The sequence below is a fragment of the Dermacentor silvarum genome, chromosome 11, assembly GCF_013339745.2.
Source record: "Dermacentor silvarum isolate Dsil-2018 chromosome 11, BIME_Dsil_1.4, whole genome shotgun sequence".
Lineage (NCBI taxonomy): Eukaryota > Metazoa > Arthropoda > Arachnida > Ixodida > Ixodidae > Dermacentor > Dermacentor silvarum.
Genome location: NC_051164.1, coordinates 87,671,467 through 87,690,508, shown reverse-complemented (window position 1 = coordinate 87,690,508; position 19,042 = coordinate 87,671,467). Strand labels below are relative to the sequence as shown.

The following is a 19,042-nucleotide window of genomic DNA, read 5'->3' as shown; positions in this document are numbered from 1 at the left end:
AAGAATATTTCTTTATTCACTTCGTTACAAGACCAGAAAGCGATAAACGCTTTCACCAAACATGTCGCGCACTTGCGACCAAGGAGAACGAAAGCGGCATTGCGCGCAAACAAACCGAGGAAGCGTTATTGCTCGAAACGGACCGCAACTCACAAAATTTGTAACAGCCATGTTCGTTTTGCGATGAACACAGTTTGCAAAAGACAGCTACACAAATATGTCGCGTTTAGCTAGCATGCCTAGTACATGCCATAGACGACGCGTAGGAAGATGACAGTTGTTTGTTTTCAACGCCGTGAGTTGCGAGTTACTGTTTTGTTTGTGAGGCACTGTTTTTACCGGCATTCATTTTAAGTGCTTGCGCTTTGAACCACTTCAAAGAGGAACCGCTTCAATATTTACGATTCTCTCTCTGGAGAAGGAAATTAATTTCTCTCTGCGCAGTGGTATACAAATCGTAAAGAAAAATAAGAAAATTATTTTGGCTAGATACTGTCGTCGGTATGATTTCAAAAATTTACGTGGTGTTTTCGTTTTGTTCATTACATGGTCCCTTGAGGGGACGCACCATAACGTATTAACTAAGAGAAGTGCAATTCAAGAAAAAGGAAGAAAAAAAAATGTATGAGTGGAGATTCGATGCAATACGAACCGTTGTCACCTCGATAAGTCAACTAATAAATGCTATACTGCACACAAGCTTTTACAAGCACACAAGTTTCACTGCAAAAAACGGCACAACCAAACTACGCGAGCACTGAACAACACAGACACAAGTGAGCAATACAGTGACACTGCAACACGACTGACGTGGCGTGGGAAAAGACAGACCAAGGAGGATAGTAAAGAGACAGCTATGCTTTCAAGATAGGGATAAGCTATTAAAAGTGTCGGTCTAATTACTCGCAGACACAAACAAGAGAAAATGCATCAGCTTCTAGGAAAAAGCAAGAACTCACTGGAGTGCTACGTAATATTCAATCCTCGTGTATCTAGCGCGACAAAGGATTAAATTGCAGCCTCCAAGATCAAGGTCACTGTCCCTGGTCATCTCGGAGGCTGCTATTGAGCGGCGTCACAAAACGATAATGGCGATGGATATCTCGCGATCCCACTGCTGTGCGATGTTGATCCACTCACCAGCTGCCTAGCGACTGCCCTATCTTGAGTTTCCATTCTGAAGTCAATAAATGAAGCGAATGAATGGTCAAACTTCATTTCACACAGCAAGTAGCTATATAACATTTGTGTCGTAAATACATGCTTGGGGAACTGGCGTGTAACGCAAAAAAGAAAATGACCGTATGATGGTCGTTGTCTGGTGCGGTCGTCTTTATAGTTGCGATTGAAACCCTTGTGTCCGTTGAAAAGACGTCACATAAACGCTCATCTTTGTGAGGCATCCATATACGAACGGTGTACATCTTTATATCGAATGTAACTTCATGAGTATAGTACTACATTCCTGTTGAAAGAAGTGTCGAGAAACGTGCAGCGTTTAAACTAATTACTTCTGTTTGTACCAACTTGTGCTCTATTGGGTAGCGAGGTCACTTTGTCGATGAAAAGGCCCTGCAAAATTCTTATTTTGTCTTTGGCAGTCTCGTTCAGGTGCTGTGTGTTGTCATCGGAGAGTAATTGGCAAGTTTCTCTGTACGGAAGAGGATAGTGCTTTCATCAGTGCAGCTTTTGTGCTGCGGAGTTCACTGCTGTTGAATTTACTATTCTGGTCCTTTCTGCGAATCTCCACGTCTTCACCCTTTTCTCTGTCAGTTCCTCTTTCTCAATCAACTCCTCTTTCATCGAAACCTGTTGTACGAATAACGGCGAGCAAGACGGTCAAGGCTAAATACAAGCTCAATCTACTGACAAAAAAAAATGAATGAAAGTCAGAACCAACCTCGTGCATTCTTTATAGACCTTACATCATCGGGTTCGCACTATTAAAATTTATTTGCGCCTACCCACCGCGACGTCACGGTGGCAATGGCGTCCTGCTGCAGAGCGCGAAGTCGGATGTTTGATCCCCAGCCATGGTGGCTGCATTTCTTTGGGGGCGGATTGCAAAAAATCTGTCCTGTACTTGAATTTCTGCGTCGCAGAAGCAGCCGCGTAAGCAGAACCTCATCAAATTTGGTGCAGTGGTTGCCGACGGAAACGATTTTTCCTTTCTCATTTATTTACATAGGAGCCTCCGAACTGAAGCTACCTCTTAACGATGTATTGTTGCCGAAGGGTCGCGCGTGAACTCGATATAAGGATCACGAAGCTGTACTGAAATTTTTGTCAACCACGGGACTAGACTTTTGTCTGTGACGCTGGTACTCTGCGTGCGACTGTGTCATGTCTTCTTTATTCCCTTCCTTTATTTTTCTTGCTCTTTCTCTTTTCTTTCTCGCCTCTGCAAGCGGTGTGCGTGGTGTCACTTGTAGGAGACATTTGCTAGCCCGTTTCTATTTGTGATTTTTGTATATGTGTTCTGTGCAAATAATTTCTGTGCAAACTGTGGGAGTTTAAGCTCGCCGCTGACGACGTTGGGTAACGATTTTAAGTACAAATGACTCGTAAAATGACGAACGCATTATGACATCACCTTTAACTTTGCATGAATGAGTAAGAATAGGCAAAAATTGAAGGTAATTTTGTCTGGCTCTAAGACCTCGTAAGCCTGATAAACGAAGCTCTTAATATCCCGCTGCGCTGATGCTTACGTTTTTTCTTTTTTTTCTTTTTTTTTGGTATGAAAGCACCTACGAATGTCAGCGGATGAAATTTCACGCCAGACAGTGGGCAGTTTGCTTTCGCCGAATTCTGCACACAGAATCAATTTTCTTTTGCAGCACAAGTAAGATGCTGTTATTTTGAGAGCGCGTCCGCGTCTTGTCAGACGTGCATAGTAAAAATAGGTCGATGTGTACCTTAAAGTTTTACGCATCCAAATCCCAACTCGGAAGTGCGTGTCGGCGTGCATGGTGAACGACAAGGCGACTTGCTGTCTCGAATATTTACGCCCCAAGCGCAATAAATGACTTTTTCCGAGAGAGAGAGAGAGAGAGAGAGAGAGAGAGAGAGAGAGAGAGAGATAAAAGAGAGGAAAGGCAGGGAGGTTAACCAAACGCACGTCCGGTTTGCTACCCTGCACTGGGGGAAGGGGGTATAGGGATGAAGAGAGAGACGGGAGAGGGAGAGAGCACAGTTTCGCGCACATTTGAAGGTTCGCACCGAGTCTACACGCGGTCGTGAAAACCTGTAAACTTCAGGTACTGTAACAACGCTTTCGTCGCTTTCTTTGCCATCGACGCGTACGGCCATGGTCCAAGAACCTTCATTTCCCGAAAATGGTCTAGAGACCACCCGTTATTTTTTTTCCGAGAAGTTCTCAAAGAACTGTTGCAGCTTGGTGAATGGGAGCTCCGCGTTAGGCTCGACGTGATTTTCTACGTTCTCCGATCGTCTTTGTTTTGCTATTCCACGCTGTGTGAGCAGAAGGGTTATTGTGGTGTTTTGAAGGTGGTATTGTAACACTGTAAGACGTTTCTCTCTTAACACTGCTGATGAGCGAGCAGCGTTTGCGGGTTGGACGTCGTGGAAATGCAAAAAAAAAAAAAAGTCTTCGTTTTTACTTAAAAGAACATTTTTTGAAAAGTTCGCTTTCGACGTTTTTTTTTTTTACTCTTTCCCTCGTTTCAAAGCAACGCAAGACGACGCGCTCGCTAAGCGATTGTCTGCCATAAAGATGAAGGGATACGAGACGGGTAACAAGTACGTGAGGTCGATATTTGGATTATTGAAGGCGCCGTTGTGACTTGCATGTTTCGACTTGCGACGACCAGAGAAAATTGACAGAGTGCATAAGCGCAGTGCGAACCGTGACGTGATGTAGCCGTGTGCAAGAAAAAAAAAAGATAAATAAATAATTATTTGAGACATTTTCAAAAACTGCACCTCTAGATTAAAAAAAAAGATTGTGCTCTAGACGCAGACTGCAGCATTTGAAGAAAGAGTTCCAATTGTGACCCGCAGATTGAAAGTTATGGCCTTTGTCTCGTTAATGCGGTAATCTCACTGTCGCTTCATTTAAGTAATGTGCACCGAAAGTCAGCTGAGAGTGACAGACACTCTGTTGGGGAAGGGCTTGGTTATAACTTTTGCTTATGCGACCCTGATGTGCTTAACATTCATGCCTGAGTGTTTATTTTTATTATACTGTCAAATGTGCTGTCAAAAATATCGGCTGAACAATTTACGCTGTACAATTTGCCCCAAAATGCAATGCCAAATGCTTTACTTTTTTTTGTTTTCTTGCGCACAGCAAAGCCCAAAGGTGAAATGGCGTAATCGGAGACTTCTTGCTCCCAACTACTCCATATCGATTCCCCCGGTAAACCTAGCTAGCTTTCGCAACAGCGGTATGTACAGACGTTCCTGTGCGAGCAACCAGTCATAAGGGAACGGCGTTTGGTACATTAACCCACAAACACATCAATCGAGCACATCACTTGGAACGTTCCGGCAAAACACTCAAGAGTGTTCCATACAACGGCAGCTCTAATATTCGAAATATTTGCTTGAAGGAGGAAGTGCATCATGCTGAGTGCACTTCAAAACATTTTTAAAATGTATTCAGTGCCTCCGAAGTTGCAAATAGATCATGAAGCCTCAAAACCAAGTTACGAGATCTTGTCACAACATTAACACTTAAATATCGTAACCTTTGAACACGGCGGGTTTGGTTTGAGAGCGAGCTTAAGCGATGTTGCGATTTCAACAAGTCAGCATAACAAATTGTCCCGTGCACCTCTGAGCATTTAAGAAAATTGTGCCTATGAAAATTTGTCGGCCAGCGTTAGATTTGAAATTTAGGAAGTTACGTACTATTCTTACTGAGATAACGTGCATCGAAAATAGTGTTTAATTTGTAGTGTATCAGATACGTCGTATGCAAGCGAATTCTCGAGAACCATAGTTTCAACTCATCGGTGATATTCAACGCTATCGTGCACATTAACATGATTTAAGGGAGTTTTATTCTGATAATACACTTACATTTAACATACTGATAAAAGTTTGTTTGCCTGTGCACAGGATATTTTCTTTATCACGTTCTATACATGTTCTTTAGAGATTGCAAGTCGCAGGTGTTGCAGGTTACCATGATCGCGATCGCAGTGATTTAAATAATAGTTACTGTTACCAATGTTGGTGTGAGTGTCTCGAGCACTAAAATCGAAAAATCGCACGACCGATTCTGCCTCAGACGCATAAACCCCTGTTGCCGAATCGATGGCATTTCTTTTGTTGCCAGGAAAGGCATGATGCCACAAAAAAGCAACAGTGCATCAGTCTCGGCACTACACCGAGTGCTCCAACCGAGTCACTTAAGACACCAGGAGTAGCAACGGTGTGCGTTCTGACACACCGCGAACAATAGTACGATCTTTTGCGAAGCCTGCAGTTGCCGCAATAGGTAGCAAACTCCGACTAAGACGTACGTTAGCGTTGCCTTTCCAACCCAAACTGAAAGTTGTACAAAAGAGGCAGTGGATGCCTCGGTCGCTCGTGCATTCCCGAGTGAATCCTAAGCGGACCTGGTGGTTCACCTGCCGTATTTAACCAGGGACACTTCTTTTACCTCGGTACGCTGCACGCCCTTGCACATGAAGTTCACTGAAAAAAAAAAAAAAGTCACCACAGGTCACGAGTTTCGAAGTCTCACTATAGCGAATCTGATTCGCGGCCTCGGTGCTCTTGTGATCCTGGGTTACTTCAGATATCGGCCAACAGAGGTCACCAGAAAGGCTCGGTACCTCAAGCAGCTTCGAGGAGTGAGTCTCGCTTCGAAGAAACCCGAAGGATCCAAAGGCCGAGTCCTCGGGCGAGACTTGACAGCTCAGTTCGTGTCTTCCGGCTCGAGTCAAAAGAAAAGCCGAGGTGGGGCCACAACGTGGACGCCGTCTCTCAGCAGCTGGTAACCATGATGCTGGGCACACCGGAAGCACTGGGCGCCGCGGCGTCGTCCAGCGACGTAGTCCGCGCCACGCCGCCCGAGGGCCGCACGTCTTCGGCGACGATGCTGAGCCGGGAACGCCGCAGCGAAGAGCTCGGGCTCACTTCTCTCGACCGGGAGGCCGGTCCGCTCGGGGAGCTGGTGGCCACCAGCATGGAGGTGACGCAGTTGCCCAAGCTCACCACGTAGCTCTCGCTGCTCAGAGGAAGGCTGTTGGCAGTGAAAGGCGCACGTTTTATGAGTTGTTGTCACGTGATGCAAAAAGATACATGTCTACAAACTGAGGCGGCGCTACGACGTATAGATTAGAAGAAAAAAACAAAGAAAAATTCTGTTTCCTTGAGTATTTTATTGTATATAGCAAAGCAAACGGGGAGGGACAAGAACTAAAAACAAACTTTGCCTTTATTGATCGCCGTGTGAAGCGCTGATGTACCGTCGTGAGCTTAAGCAAACGGACCACGGCCTCGCCGAAAACAACCAAGATTCATTTGTAATTCAGAAGCACAAAATGAAATTATCCAGTGCAGTGCAAATTTCGCAGTCCCAAGTTTGGACAGCGGTCTTCTGTTTCACGTCACGTTCGTAAGAGAAGAAAATTGTCTTTGTCGCGGAATCCCTGGTCCGTGTACTTTTTCTCGGGGAAGCAGAGTCGAAATGCTCTACCAACCAACCAACCCAAACCGCTAGCCATGTCTGCAAAATGACGGCAATTTTAAAACTAGCAATAACATTTCAACTAAGTTGCAAGAAAGCGCTACAATACTTTACCGCATGCATCGTGACAGGGAGTGTTATATAATATAAAAAAAGGAAAAGGGAGAAGGATGAAATAAAAGAGAGGCGGGGAGGTTAAGCAGAATAAGTAGTTGATTTGCTACCATGCACCAGAAGGGGGGGGGGGGGGGTGAGAGGTAGAAGGATAAGGAGGAAATAGAGAAGCAGAGCACATGCGCACAATCACTGCCGTTGACAGCACAGGAAAAAAAAAAAAGAAAGTAAGACAGACGACGTCAGGTGCAATTTACAATTTACTGTATGGAAATTATATGCAAGATGTTTTAAAAGAAAGTTGGCTTTGAAGGTATGTTTTTGTGTGCTTTGGACTAGATGTCTTTTTTATTTTTCTATAGCCTGATTTTCAGTGGTCACTAGCATTTTTTATTTTGGCTCAATTTGCCGTAGGACTGGAATGATAAGTCGGAACTTGAGTGATCGTATTTCACGTGGTGAAGTGTTCTTTTAGGTTGGCTAACACTGTATTGGCCCCATCGCCGCCAAACACTTGACGTCACGGAAAATAAATCCAAAAACAGCAACAATGGGTACGAGCGCAGTGGGTGATTTAATTGGAGGAAATTGGAAATGTTGGAAACTACTTGTTTCCAACACAAACAATAAATTGTTCAATGATCAAAGAACGGTAGTGTGAGGTGACGTAAAAAACTATCTGGCAGTGAATCACATTTCGTAATCATGATTATATACTTGTCAATATAGACAACAACAGTAAGCTACACATTCTGCAAGTAAACAGAAGTCAACCAATCGAGTCAATCGAATGACACAACATAAGCACGCCAGGACATACTGAGTATTACACAGAATCACGAAAGGAAAAAAAAAAAGAATGCCACCCAGCCGACAGTAGTCGAAGCTTCAACTTTCAATCTTAATCTTCTACAAAAAAAAAAAAAAAAAAATCATATTGGATTTCCTTTGTAGCTTGGGCTGTTGTCGGGCGGATGAGAAAATTTTCATTTCATGATTCTTCCCCCACCTTGCGCGCACTTCCGCAGATCCGATTTGCAATTACATAGAGTCAATATAATTTTCAGTAAAGGTGCTTAATAGAGCTTTAATAACCCGCACTGCCCTATTAGAGCAGCGATAAGCTCTAAGAGGGCAGCGTATATACCATCAAACTGGGGAGTCTATAGAGGTGTGCTGAAGTGTCACCTGGGCCTCTGTATCTGCAGCTTCTCCTTGTTGTTTCCAGTGTACGAGGACCACGTGGAGGTGCGCGTTCGGAGGCTTTGCTGTGCCTTCTTGCGGGCCCACTCCTGGATGGCCGTGTACAGGCTTGGCACCCGACCCAGGAGCAGCACGATGGCACCGTCCAGGTTCTGCGCCGATGTCGTGGAGGGGCGGGGGCATGGGAAGTAATTTCGAAGTTAAAGGGGAACTAAAGGAAAAATATATACTAGGTCAAGCTAGAGTGGTAGCATATTCGTCTAGAAGTCTATACCAGCGTTTTCTGTGTTGTCGCGTAGAATATCACGTAGAATATGACGTTGTAGCGTAGGAAAGTACCACCGAAGGTCCCTCTGTCGCTGCTCCTCATTCTGAACCGCCCGTGCCAAAACGGACGAGTTGACCTAATCTCCACGTGACCCTTCCTCTATGCGTCTCTGTGACGCTACTGCGATTTTCCCATTTTTCGTCGTTTTCCTCGCTCACGAAAGCTCTGTTCTCGCTACAGAGGACGGATTCGTTATTACAGAAGCCTAATCCTTTAATCTGGCTCGAGTTGATAGTTTCCTTTAGGGTCCCCGTAAAGGAGATCGAAAACTTGGTAGATACAGGAGTCACCGACCACGAGCAAATTAGTTTTGTTTTACTAGCGGTGCGTCACCGTTTATATAAGTATTTTCTATGGTGACAGCTGTTATGGGCTTTCCCCTGGCTCTTGACTAGACGTATGGCGTCGAATGTGCCGATAAGAACTGCAGGATGATTTAGAAAAATCTCGGCCCGTCCAGGGATCCGATTCCGGTTAAATTGCGTACCAGTGGAACGTTATACCGCTGAGATGCTCAACCCTGTTTCAAGGTCCCTTGTTTGTTCCCAATTTTCGACACCATTTTGTGGAGATCCGCGATGGAGAACACAGAAGCAGCGGCCGGTGAATAACATGACGGTCTAATTGAACGATAAAATGGCTGGCCCTCGCGCCAACAAACACCATTAATCATCATGGATACCGGCCGGGCGAGGAATAAGGTTTTACGTGCCCCGCTTAAAAGTGGACTGAAGTCACGTTGCCGTGGTAACCTGGCAAGGTGGGCGGCATGATGATTTTTCATGATGATTGATGATGATCTCTGGGATTTATACTGAACTTCAAAACGATCTAATATGCAAATATAGCCTACAGATATTTATGTGCATGTGGCTGTCTTCCTCTTGAAGACAGAACGAACCATCGAAACGACATTTGAAGACAGTGGAGTATTCAGCAATGCGGTATCAAACAGATCATCAGACGCACCTGATTATCTTGGGTACAGTAGCATAAATCATTCTGTGACACCGCCCAAGAACAGTGCCCCAGCTGTAAGTCGCCAACACGCGCGTGACGAACCAGTTTACAATGAAACAAGTGCCGAGTGTATCTTCGTATTGTCCTAATTTCATTACAGAACCTTTGCCAATATCTGTAGTGAAGAGGTCGAGCCATCGAATTGCGTTGAGTGCAACAACGTGATGTAACGCGTTACTGACGCACACAAGTTCGTACGAAGTTTGCTTTAATTGAAGTAAAGTAAAATAGATAACACGGGGAGGTATTTTTCATCTTATTGAGGACATGTTGGAGAAAATTGAAAAGGGGAAATTTTGTTTGCACTAATGATACGCTCGTGGAGTACTAAGGGTTAACCGTGGCAAATTTTTATATCAGCCGCACAGTATTGCCGTCACATCTGCCTTGTAACTTCTTCGTTTTGTCGCACGGAAAGATTTACTGCCCGGTAATGCGGCATGGTTGCATCTTCATTAGCACGTTAAGCCAAAACACCTCTCTCATAGTCCAGGGGCTGGTTTGGGAACATAAAACCAAATCAATCAATCAATCAATCAATCAATCAATCAATCAATCAATCAATCAATCAATCAATCAATCAATCAATCAATCAATCACACTCGTATTGTTGCATGTTTAGTGCACGGTCGATAAATGTGACCAACTTAATGCCTTCCCCTCGCATGTAGCTGTCTGGTGATCCATGCACCCTCGCGATAATTGCGATAAGCGAGGCATGCATAAGGGCTCACGTGTATCATCTGTGCGACGTCCTTCTGGTTGCTTTCGCGCACGTTCTGACCGTTGATCTCGAGTATCTGGTCCCCCTGCATGACGCGGCGGCCGTGCCGGGCTGCTATGCTGCCCGGTTGCTGAAAACGGGAGGAAAAGAAAGAACAATTTAGGATGTATTCAACGAGCATGTACAGTGTGGTTCGCTCTTAAATAGAACACCTAATTAACATTCAAGCCTACACAAACAATATGATTGTGTAACATTAGCTTACTAGCCCCAATTTGCCGTAAAACTCGAACAATGTTGCGCCGTTTCGGAACCTGACCACGAATACTCAACTTACGACATTGAAGTCCTACAATCGCGACCGCATCTTCCTCAATCCTCAAAGTTACTCAATCGCAAGATAACTAAAAGGACAAGCCGAAATGTAAGACCCGTCGCACTGCATTTAGTCTATCGCTTATCATCATTTCATAAACTTATAGTTGTTGTTCATAATGCCACGACTAAAGACTTCATTGAAAACCCGTCGGTAATCGTTTATCGACGCGATCTCGCGTGCCAAACAAAAGCTTTTCTACTAAACCTAGTTACTAAACCAAGTTCACGAGTATTAATATTTAGGGGTTACTATCACTAATAGTCTACCATGGTCTAGTCACATTAATAAAATCTGTGCGTCCGCCTCGAGAAAACTTGGGTTTTCTTCGACAGAAATGAAAAACTGCCCCCATCCCACATAAAAATGTTCGCGTATAATGCACTCGTGAGGCCCCAACTAGAATACGCGAGCATATAGCTTGATATCCGTACTTAAAAAAATAGACATTCACAAGTTTGAAATGATTCAAAGGAAGGCAGTTCGTTTGATTTTTATCTACCATCGTCGCAAAGATTCATCGACTCGGCTCATGGCTAACAATGACATCTTGTCTTTAAAGAAGACGAGAGCTGTCGCTAGAATAAAATATTTTGTTTCTATTGCTCTGTAATCGATTTAGTATCAGCGCCAACTCGTACGTTCGCCCCCGTTTATAACGACCACAACGTCACGCTGATAATCTTCAGATGGCACCATATTTTGCTCGCACTACGCTTTGTCGGCATTCGATTTTCCCTCGCACTATCTCACAATGGAACGCGTTGCCTGAAAGTTTGCTAATGATCGATGATGTGAAAGAGTATGAAAGTGTGCTATTGAGCCATTCTATATTGATGCTGGATTCTAACATATTACCAAAGCTGTGCTTTCTCTAGGGCTACCACTTCTTTTTTCAGATGTCTTTGAATTTTGTTTTGCACTACGTTCTTTTGTACTTTGTTGTACGCCCACCGGCTTGGTCCTCGGACTTCAGTATGTCTTAAATTAAACTAAATTAAATTACCTTGGTCGTTCATTCCACGAACATTACGAGGTTCGAACAACCTGTCATCGTACATGCTCATTGAGAATGTACGCTTATCGATTTCATTATCTTTCTCGCAGTAGCTCCGAGTAAGCGATAACGTATTGTCACTACTTTCCCTCGCCCCCGCCACACAACTTTCTGCTGGACACCTGCCATTTGTAGGGCTTGCCGAATCTGCAGTTGTTTTGATTTTGACTTCGTGTTGATCGTCTTCGTTAACCTACCGGCCCTGTACGATATTGTGAGCAAGTACTCATCCTGTCTATGCTTTGTCTGTGTTGTTTGAGTTATTTGTACTTCAACTGAACTCTACCTTGTTCACCCCCTCCCCCGCTGTCCCCATCTAATAGCCTCGCAATAACGCATTCACGGGTATTTTAAAATAATTGTTATAATTTCTGCAGCGGCACAGAAAGAGACTGAAAAAAAATGAAGACCTAATTAATGAGCTCTTTCCCAACAGCCGCTAGAATGTTCTTTCAATTGCAATTAATTCAAGTCGGTTCATCGATTACCAAAAGTACACTTTCCTTAGTTTTACAGTGAAGACGGAGACCGGAGGTGACTTCAAGGTAAAGCTTCCTTTATATTTGAAGGAAGTGGCCTGTGCAATGAGTGTGATCGCGTCATTAAAGTCCGTGGTAAGGATTTTTTTTTTTTAGTTTTCAATGACAAGTCATGGCTATACAGCGCGTTCTCGCCGAGGAAGGCCTCGAGCAAACGAGTTTTTGACGACGTCGAATTGTAGCAAAGATATATCGCATTGTTCCAGAGCCACCAGTCTAAATATACTTTGATCATGGCAGCGCGTCCCAGCTGATTGGCACTATGCGAAGATCTTTCTTCCTTCCGCGGCAAACTCTAATGAAGATTGAGATAAGACCTAGCAAATCGAATTTCACCGACAGTCGAGTTGTACTTACAATGTACGTTATGAAGACTCCCCGTCCATTTCTGAAAAAAAAAGAGGGATAAAGTGCAAGCGTTAGAATCATGCAAGAGCAGTCGTAGCCAAAATGAGAAATGGTTGTCAAACGTGACTGGGCGAAACACGTGTGCATTGCCTTGTTTGATTAGCGTTGATTTTCTGGATCACTGCGGTAGCAGTCGGCAGCCTATGCAATTGTTACAAGGTTATGCCAAATAACGGGGACTTCGTCGGTGTTAAAAAAGCAACGTAAGCAGCTTACAGTGATCATCTGGTCGTTTTGCAAGTCTCTACAAAATTAAGAAAAGCGGGAATTCGAGGCGGAAAGTTCATGATATGCGACAGCTCTATAAGGAAAGAAAGAGAGAATAAATAAATGGAAGAGGCGTCAGCCCTGCTATATACGGTCCCTACAGCTTCAGCGGCTGGCTGCAAATGCTTTGATGATGTATTGTCAAACGAAGACCACTAGTGGTAACCTAACCATCAGAATTAAGGGTGTCCTAATCAACGCAAAAGCTTTTTTACTGGCACCTATGACTACTTTTTAAGCATGAAATGCTTTTAACTCCCTTTGTCGGCGACCTTCAAGTGATCTTGAGTCAAAAGCCGGAGCCGTTATCCGGGAACTCAAAACTAGAACATGCCGTCAAGTTGCCAGAACAAAATGAGATCATGCGGGCAACCTGTCAAAACTTAAGAAAATGCGATCTCTGGCCCCCAATCCTTTGTACAGGACCGCATTACATTCACTAGTTACTCCCTAAGCAAGTCACGAAAAATATTGCTTTCGAGTTCTTCCTAATGTTTCTTCACAATATCACTCAAGCTGCAACTTCTAAGTACGCTGAAGTTTTATTTGTAATTTCCAATAGCGACGTTCAAAAGGCAGACGCAGGTGACCTAAGGCCGCACATTTGCAGCCGACCACTTCGACGCGACAAGAAAAAGTGGCGACAGACGCTGAGCACGTTGGACTGTTGCAAGAGGATGCGCGGTTGAAGGCGGCGGCATCACAAGCAGCAACAGACGCCATATGGTAGCCATTTCATGCTTACATCATCTCTCGATTACGGGAGAGCCAGTATTTTTTTTTAAACACTGAAATAAATTATTCTTTCTACCATTGTAACAAACGCGTTAATTATTGTTTAACGTGTGCCTAATTTATTTTTGAGGTTTGAAGCATCATTTATTTTCCCCTGCATTCAGATTATTGCTGTCTGAAAATCCGCATTTGTTGCTTTACTCTTTCAATTTAGTGCAGTTAATTATCGTTTGTTTTTTGCACATTTGCATGCTTTGTTATTTTAGATTTTTTTGTCATTTTGACTGCTCTTGCTTTTTTGATATGATACTTCTCAAATTGAAAGGTCCTGTCCGCACTTTCGTTGTCTGGGTTCCGCTGACCTATTCCTCACGTTTACTTAAGCCTTTGTAATAGTTTAGTTTACAAAACAAACGCGACCACACCTTCGTGTGATTTGGTGTGTTCGGGAGGACGCAACAGAGACATCGCTGATTGGCTTTTCAAGTTTCCTTATTTTTGTACCGTTCATTGGAAACAAGTATACCACAACAGCACTTCAATGTCAGTCAAAGTCAGGTTTAAATAACGCATACGCACGTTCTCTGTATGAAGCTGATGCCCAGGCGGTCCTTCACGCTTGCTTTTCGCATCTCTACTGTGATGAACTTGGAAGGCTCTGTCAAATGAAAATAGGAAGAAAACAACAAGGACAGACAGAGAGAAAGAAAGAACGATTAGCCACATAGTCATGGAAATGAAGTTTCAGGAGACGCCAAGGTACACAGCGATTAACGCCTGTTGCCTACAAAGAGGAGGTAAAAAGTGTTGGCTATACAGGCCGATTTAGCATTGAAACGCCATTGTTCTGCCCGGGCGTCTCCTTTTAACTTGCGTGAGGCAAACTACGCCAAAAACAATAAATGTAACGTGAGCATGTTACGTACTGCCTCTAACGTCGTAAACTGGAATAAAAAAGGTTGACTAGATGTAGCGTATGGGTAGGATGTCTCCGCTCCATCGTTTCCAGCCTCACTCATCGAGCTGTTTGGTCCAGCTACATCGAGCGACAGGTGACATTAGGCAAATACCGATAAACGTTGCCGTTTACGGAACAAACCGGTGTCCTTAAAAAAACGTCAGTAGGAGGCGACACCCCTCCCTCCAGAAAATTCCGTGTCTCTACAGGAATGCTCAGGTCATCTATGGTCCCTCACGGAGCCGCTCAGCACTTTCAGCCCGTCAAAGAGAGCCTTTCGCCAACGACGACAGTAAACGCCAGGACACTCGGAGACCATTCAGAACAGCTAACAAATCTTGGAAACACTATCGATATTCGAGGTTTCCATCGTACCAGCCATGTGTGATCAAAGGCATCAGTTGATCAGAAGCCTCCCCGCTGCACGGTATTCGCACGCAGTCAGCGCGAACTCCGTCTTGACGACGCCCTACAGGACGGCCAACACCACTAGCGCGCCCGTTATGCCACTGCCATGGGGATGTGAAACAGTACTTGTTAAACTGTAAAGAGCTCATTATCTATATGGAATGAGTCGGCAAAATAAACGGAACCCCCCCCCCCCAAAAAAAAAAAAAAAAAAAAACTTTTGTGTTGCTTTGGGCTCACTCGAACTCATACTCGCCAAATTCTGCTCAGCCTGGCTCACACGGACTCAGACACACCATAATTATGCTGAGCTGTGCTCACTCAGGCTCACGCGTCGGTCTGAGTCTTGAGTGAATCTGAGTGAGTCGACTCGCGAGTGAATTGGCCGACCTATGGTCCTGGATGACACGTCGGCACGATAATATTGACCCCTCGATAATATTGACCCCTTACTCACTCTCGGTGGTGGTGAAGAGCGTCTGCGGGTTCTCCCTGAGTACCATGAGCCTCACCGGTGACGGTGCCTCTTTCAGAGCCCGCACGGCGTCCGTCGAGCACACGTCTCGCAGAGACAGCTCGTTCACCTGCAGCATCAATGCGCCACTATCGTCGCGATCATCATCATCGTGATCATAATCTCTTTGTCTACTGTAGAACGAAGGCCTCTCTCAGCGATCTCCAGTTACCCTTGTCTTGCGCTAGCTGATTGCCCAAGTTTCGCCTGCAAGTTTCCTAATTTCGTCGGCACCACCTTATTCTGTGTTTGTATGATCACTGTGTAAATCATAATTTTCAACCAACAACTGGAGCAACATGCCAGGCAACGTTTTCCAGCTTTTCATTAGACTTAATCTCTCTGTAACTCTTTCGTTCTCTGCGCAATTCAAATGCTATACATTCACGAGGGAGGTAACTTCAAGTGTGCATCACCTCGTGTAGGAAAAAAAAATACGAGGAACTACGAGGGACTAAGACCTTGACCATGAGCAACCGTCGTGCATATGGAAGCTGCACTACGCTGCACACGCTAGCACAACGCGAAAGACGAAGCACGTAACTGACACACTAATACAACGCGCAAGAGAAAGCACGTAACTGAATCGTCACCGAGTCAAATCAGCGCGTACAGCGCGTCGTAATTGCAGCCTCCGCGATCAACCTCAGAAACATTTTCAGAGCTAATTGCGGAGGCCACGCTCCGCTGTGCTGAGTACGGTGAACGCCACCTAGGTGGCGTTGGTAGTGCTTCTTGATGCCAGCGTCCCTTCGAATGCTGGCATCGAGGCGTCGTAGTGCTGAGACCACCGAAGCGTTCACTGTCGGTGCGCGTTAAGGCCGGAATACATGGAGCGAATAACCGGCGTCCGAGCGAAGAACTTCGTCGGGCGGCGAACGTCCGACGGCCGGCGTCAAGAAATTTGCCGTCCGCAGCCGATCTGCCTGTCCAAACATTTTCGTCGGGCGAACGTCGCCGCCGGAAGCGTCTAGCGCGCAGCGGTGGACGACAGCCAATCAGGAGGCACTAGTTCCGGTCGCAATGCATGCTGGTGTTACGCGCGCGCGCGCCTTTTCGCGTCGTCTGCAATCGCGTTGGTGTTGCCGTGTCTGCATGTCTCTGCACCGATTGAGTAGTTCCTAGTATGATCTCTCAGGAATCGCGTTGTATTTGTACATCCCATATCCGCTGATCTGCGAGGAAACAGACAAGCAGTGCAAGCTCTCTACAACAACCTTCAACAGAAATCTTCTGATCTCAGAGGCCACATGCTGTCGTCATGCCTATCTCCCGACTTCCCCGATAGATGGCGCTGGCATCGGATATTTCTTTCGCTAGGCTTAGACGCGTTCGAAACGAGAAGCGATCTCGAAAACTACTCAAGGTTATCCATAATACTCTGTCGTCGAAGCGGCCTGAGACTAAGCGAAAGCCGTTTACGCAGTCATTTGCTTCCAACTAAGTGAATTCTACAAGGACAACGCCAAATTCAGTTCGAAGCGGGCGGCCGGGACCGCCGCCAACACGGCGGCCAACGCGCGGCGGCGTTCGCCGCATGTATTGCAACACAGCAAACATCCTGCGTCGTGTCGCCGCGTCGTTACTTGACGTGTGAAGTTCGTCGAGAAAGTTCGCTCCATGTATCCCGGGCTTTAGTGTCATAATGCAGTACTTCTCTTTTCTGCTCGTAGGCGGCGACACCGCCCCGAGCAAGAGCGCGGGTACACGGAGGAGTGTTAGATATATAAGGCGCGTCTGTGTAGCTCTCTGCAAATGCGTTTGTGGCGCAATGGGTTAAACGCTCGGCGAACTACCGTCGCGGATCGAGAGGTCGTGGGTTCGATTTCCAAATTTTGCATGTTTGTGGAACTTTTTCTTCTGGTTTCTTTCTTTGTATTATGTTCTATGACGTATTTCCGTGACGGAAATACGTCAGTGAAGTCTTGGTGGACCCCGGAATAAAACACTTTCGTGTTAAAAAATACGAGGAACTAAGGACCTTCCAAGACAAGTACCAAGGTAAGGCGGTTACATCCTTCCATGACTAGGTCCAGCAGCAGGCTAACCTTAATGAAACACCCGACTTACTATGAAGCTTCGCATGTGAAGTTTTTATAGTGAACCATGCTTACTATGATTTCCCTTGGTATTACCCACTTCTCCAAAAGGTCTTTAAGCCGAAATGGAAATATATTACTCTCCTTTTATCTCTCTATTTGTCTCTCGGGGAAAGCGCGCTTTCTCTCATTGGATGAGCCAAGTTTCCCAGTCGGCATTTATTTCTGTCTGCTCCGGGCTAACGCTTTACTGATACCGCCATAAACCTCCAATTGCTCGCTATTCTCGTAATTAGAAACTTTTGTCGTGGAAATAAGCATTAAGGACTATTTATACGTGGGTGTCCACTCAGAGTGGGATAACTACCAAATTTCTCAGAACTGTGAAGAGGGAAGCAGTAGCGCGATACGAAAGCTCCCAGAGGAGGTAGAAGGCAGCTGTATTTCTGAAATTTACCTTCTGCCAAGCGTAAGAAAAGTTGTGTGAATTATTCGGCGCTTATAAGATCTTTGTCGGCTCTGTTCACGTGCTATTGACTTGAGTGTTGGTTTTACGCCTGAATTTTGTGCCGGTCATTCGCAACTCCTGTGGCTTGCAATGATTTCGCAAGACAACCCTGCAGGAAGCCTCGTAAATCCTCGAGCTTCCCCCAAGTTTGATAAGAGGCAACGAGTTTCGAAAAGAACTGTCCCGTTATTTTTTCCTTTTGAATGCAGAGAAACAGGCGGGTGCTCCTCCTGGGTAATTTCAAAGCTGGCAAGCAGTAGACGTATTTTTTATTTAAGCAGCTTTCACATCCCTGCTCTCAGCTGCACACTGGTTCTTCGAGCCTTACGTAAGTTCCTTGTCCGGGAGAAATACGACGTCATATACGTACATGAGCGTATTTTTCTTCTGTTGCAACAAGCCCCTCCGTAATGACCGTCAATCCGCGTACTGCTGCTATATTCATATGACCGCCGTTGTCGGCGCTAGTTATGAAACGCGGGACTTGGCGTTAAACGCCAACTTTGGCGAGTTATAAGGTGGGCGGATCCGAACAAAATTTGAATCGTAAATTCTTCTGGGCAGCTTGATTATCTGCACCAAACTACGCGATTGAGAGTTGTGTAGTTTTTCTCGAAAATTAATTTTAAATATAGGCGTGCACATCCGCAATTGATGCACTTAAACGTATAATTTCTACTGGAAACTGTGTGATTTCCGCTTGTGACTGTTGCTTGCTAAAGGCGGACCTAGCCTTGCAAGAACTGTCGGCCATTTCTCCGCCTGAACGCCACCTATCAACTGCGATATGGTCTGAAACGCTTCACAGTACAACTGACAACACTAGGCATCAAAAACACGTTGCCTCTATCGAAGCTGTAGTTAAAAAAAAACTTGTACAAGGCTCCTGCAGGCATGACCGACTGTGCTAAATTTATTGGATGGCCTTAAAGTTCGGAAAACAATTTGAGTATTTATTTATATCATGATATCATTTCAGAAGTAAGTTTATTTTTTTATTATTAGATGTGGCAAAACGCCTACAACTCTCAGTAGTTGAGCACATTATCAACAGATGACGCTACTAGGGCTGCAATAACCTGTGAGTGCCCGCTCTAACGTCACTCGAACGTCACGAGGGGCAGCTCGCTGAGCGGTCGGGTTTTGATCTGGTGCTGTTTGCTCCGATGAAATTAATTTG

At 45.1% G+C, this 19,042-nt stretch overlaps 1 protein-coding gene across 1 annotated transcript in view; it reads right to left on the bottom strand.

Annotated features, from left to right (window-relative positions):
• Positions 1-19,042, bottom strand: part of LOC119433202 (inaD-like protein) — a 239,423-nt gene continuing 220,381 nt past the window's right edge. Inside the window, exons 7-12 of the mRNA XM_037700356.2 lie at positions 15,259-15,385; positions 14,015-14,093; positions 12,383-12,413; positions 10,064-10,183; positions 7,967-8,133; positions 1-6,217 (exon numbers count right to left, since the gene is read on the bottom strand). Of these exons, the coding sequence (XP_037556284.1) occupies positions 5,959-6,217; positions 7,967-8,133; positions 10,064-10,183; positions 12,383-12,413; positions 14,015-14,093; positions 15,259-15,385 (783 nt within the window). The 3' untranslated portion in view covers positions 1-5,958. The remainder of the gene's footprint in view (positions 6,218-7,966; positions 8,134-10,063; positions 10,184-12,382; positions 12,414-14,014; positions 14,094-15,258; positions 15,386-19,042) is intronic.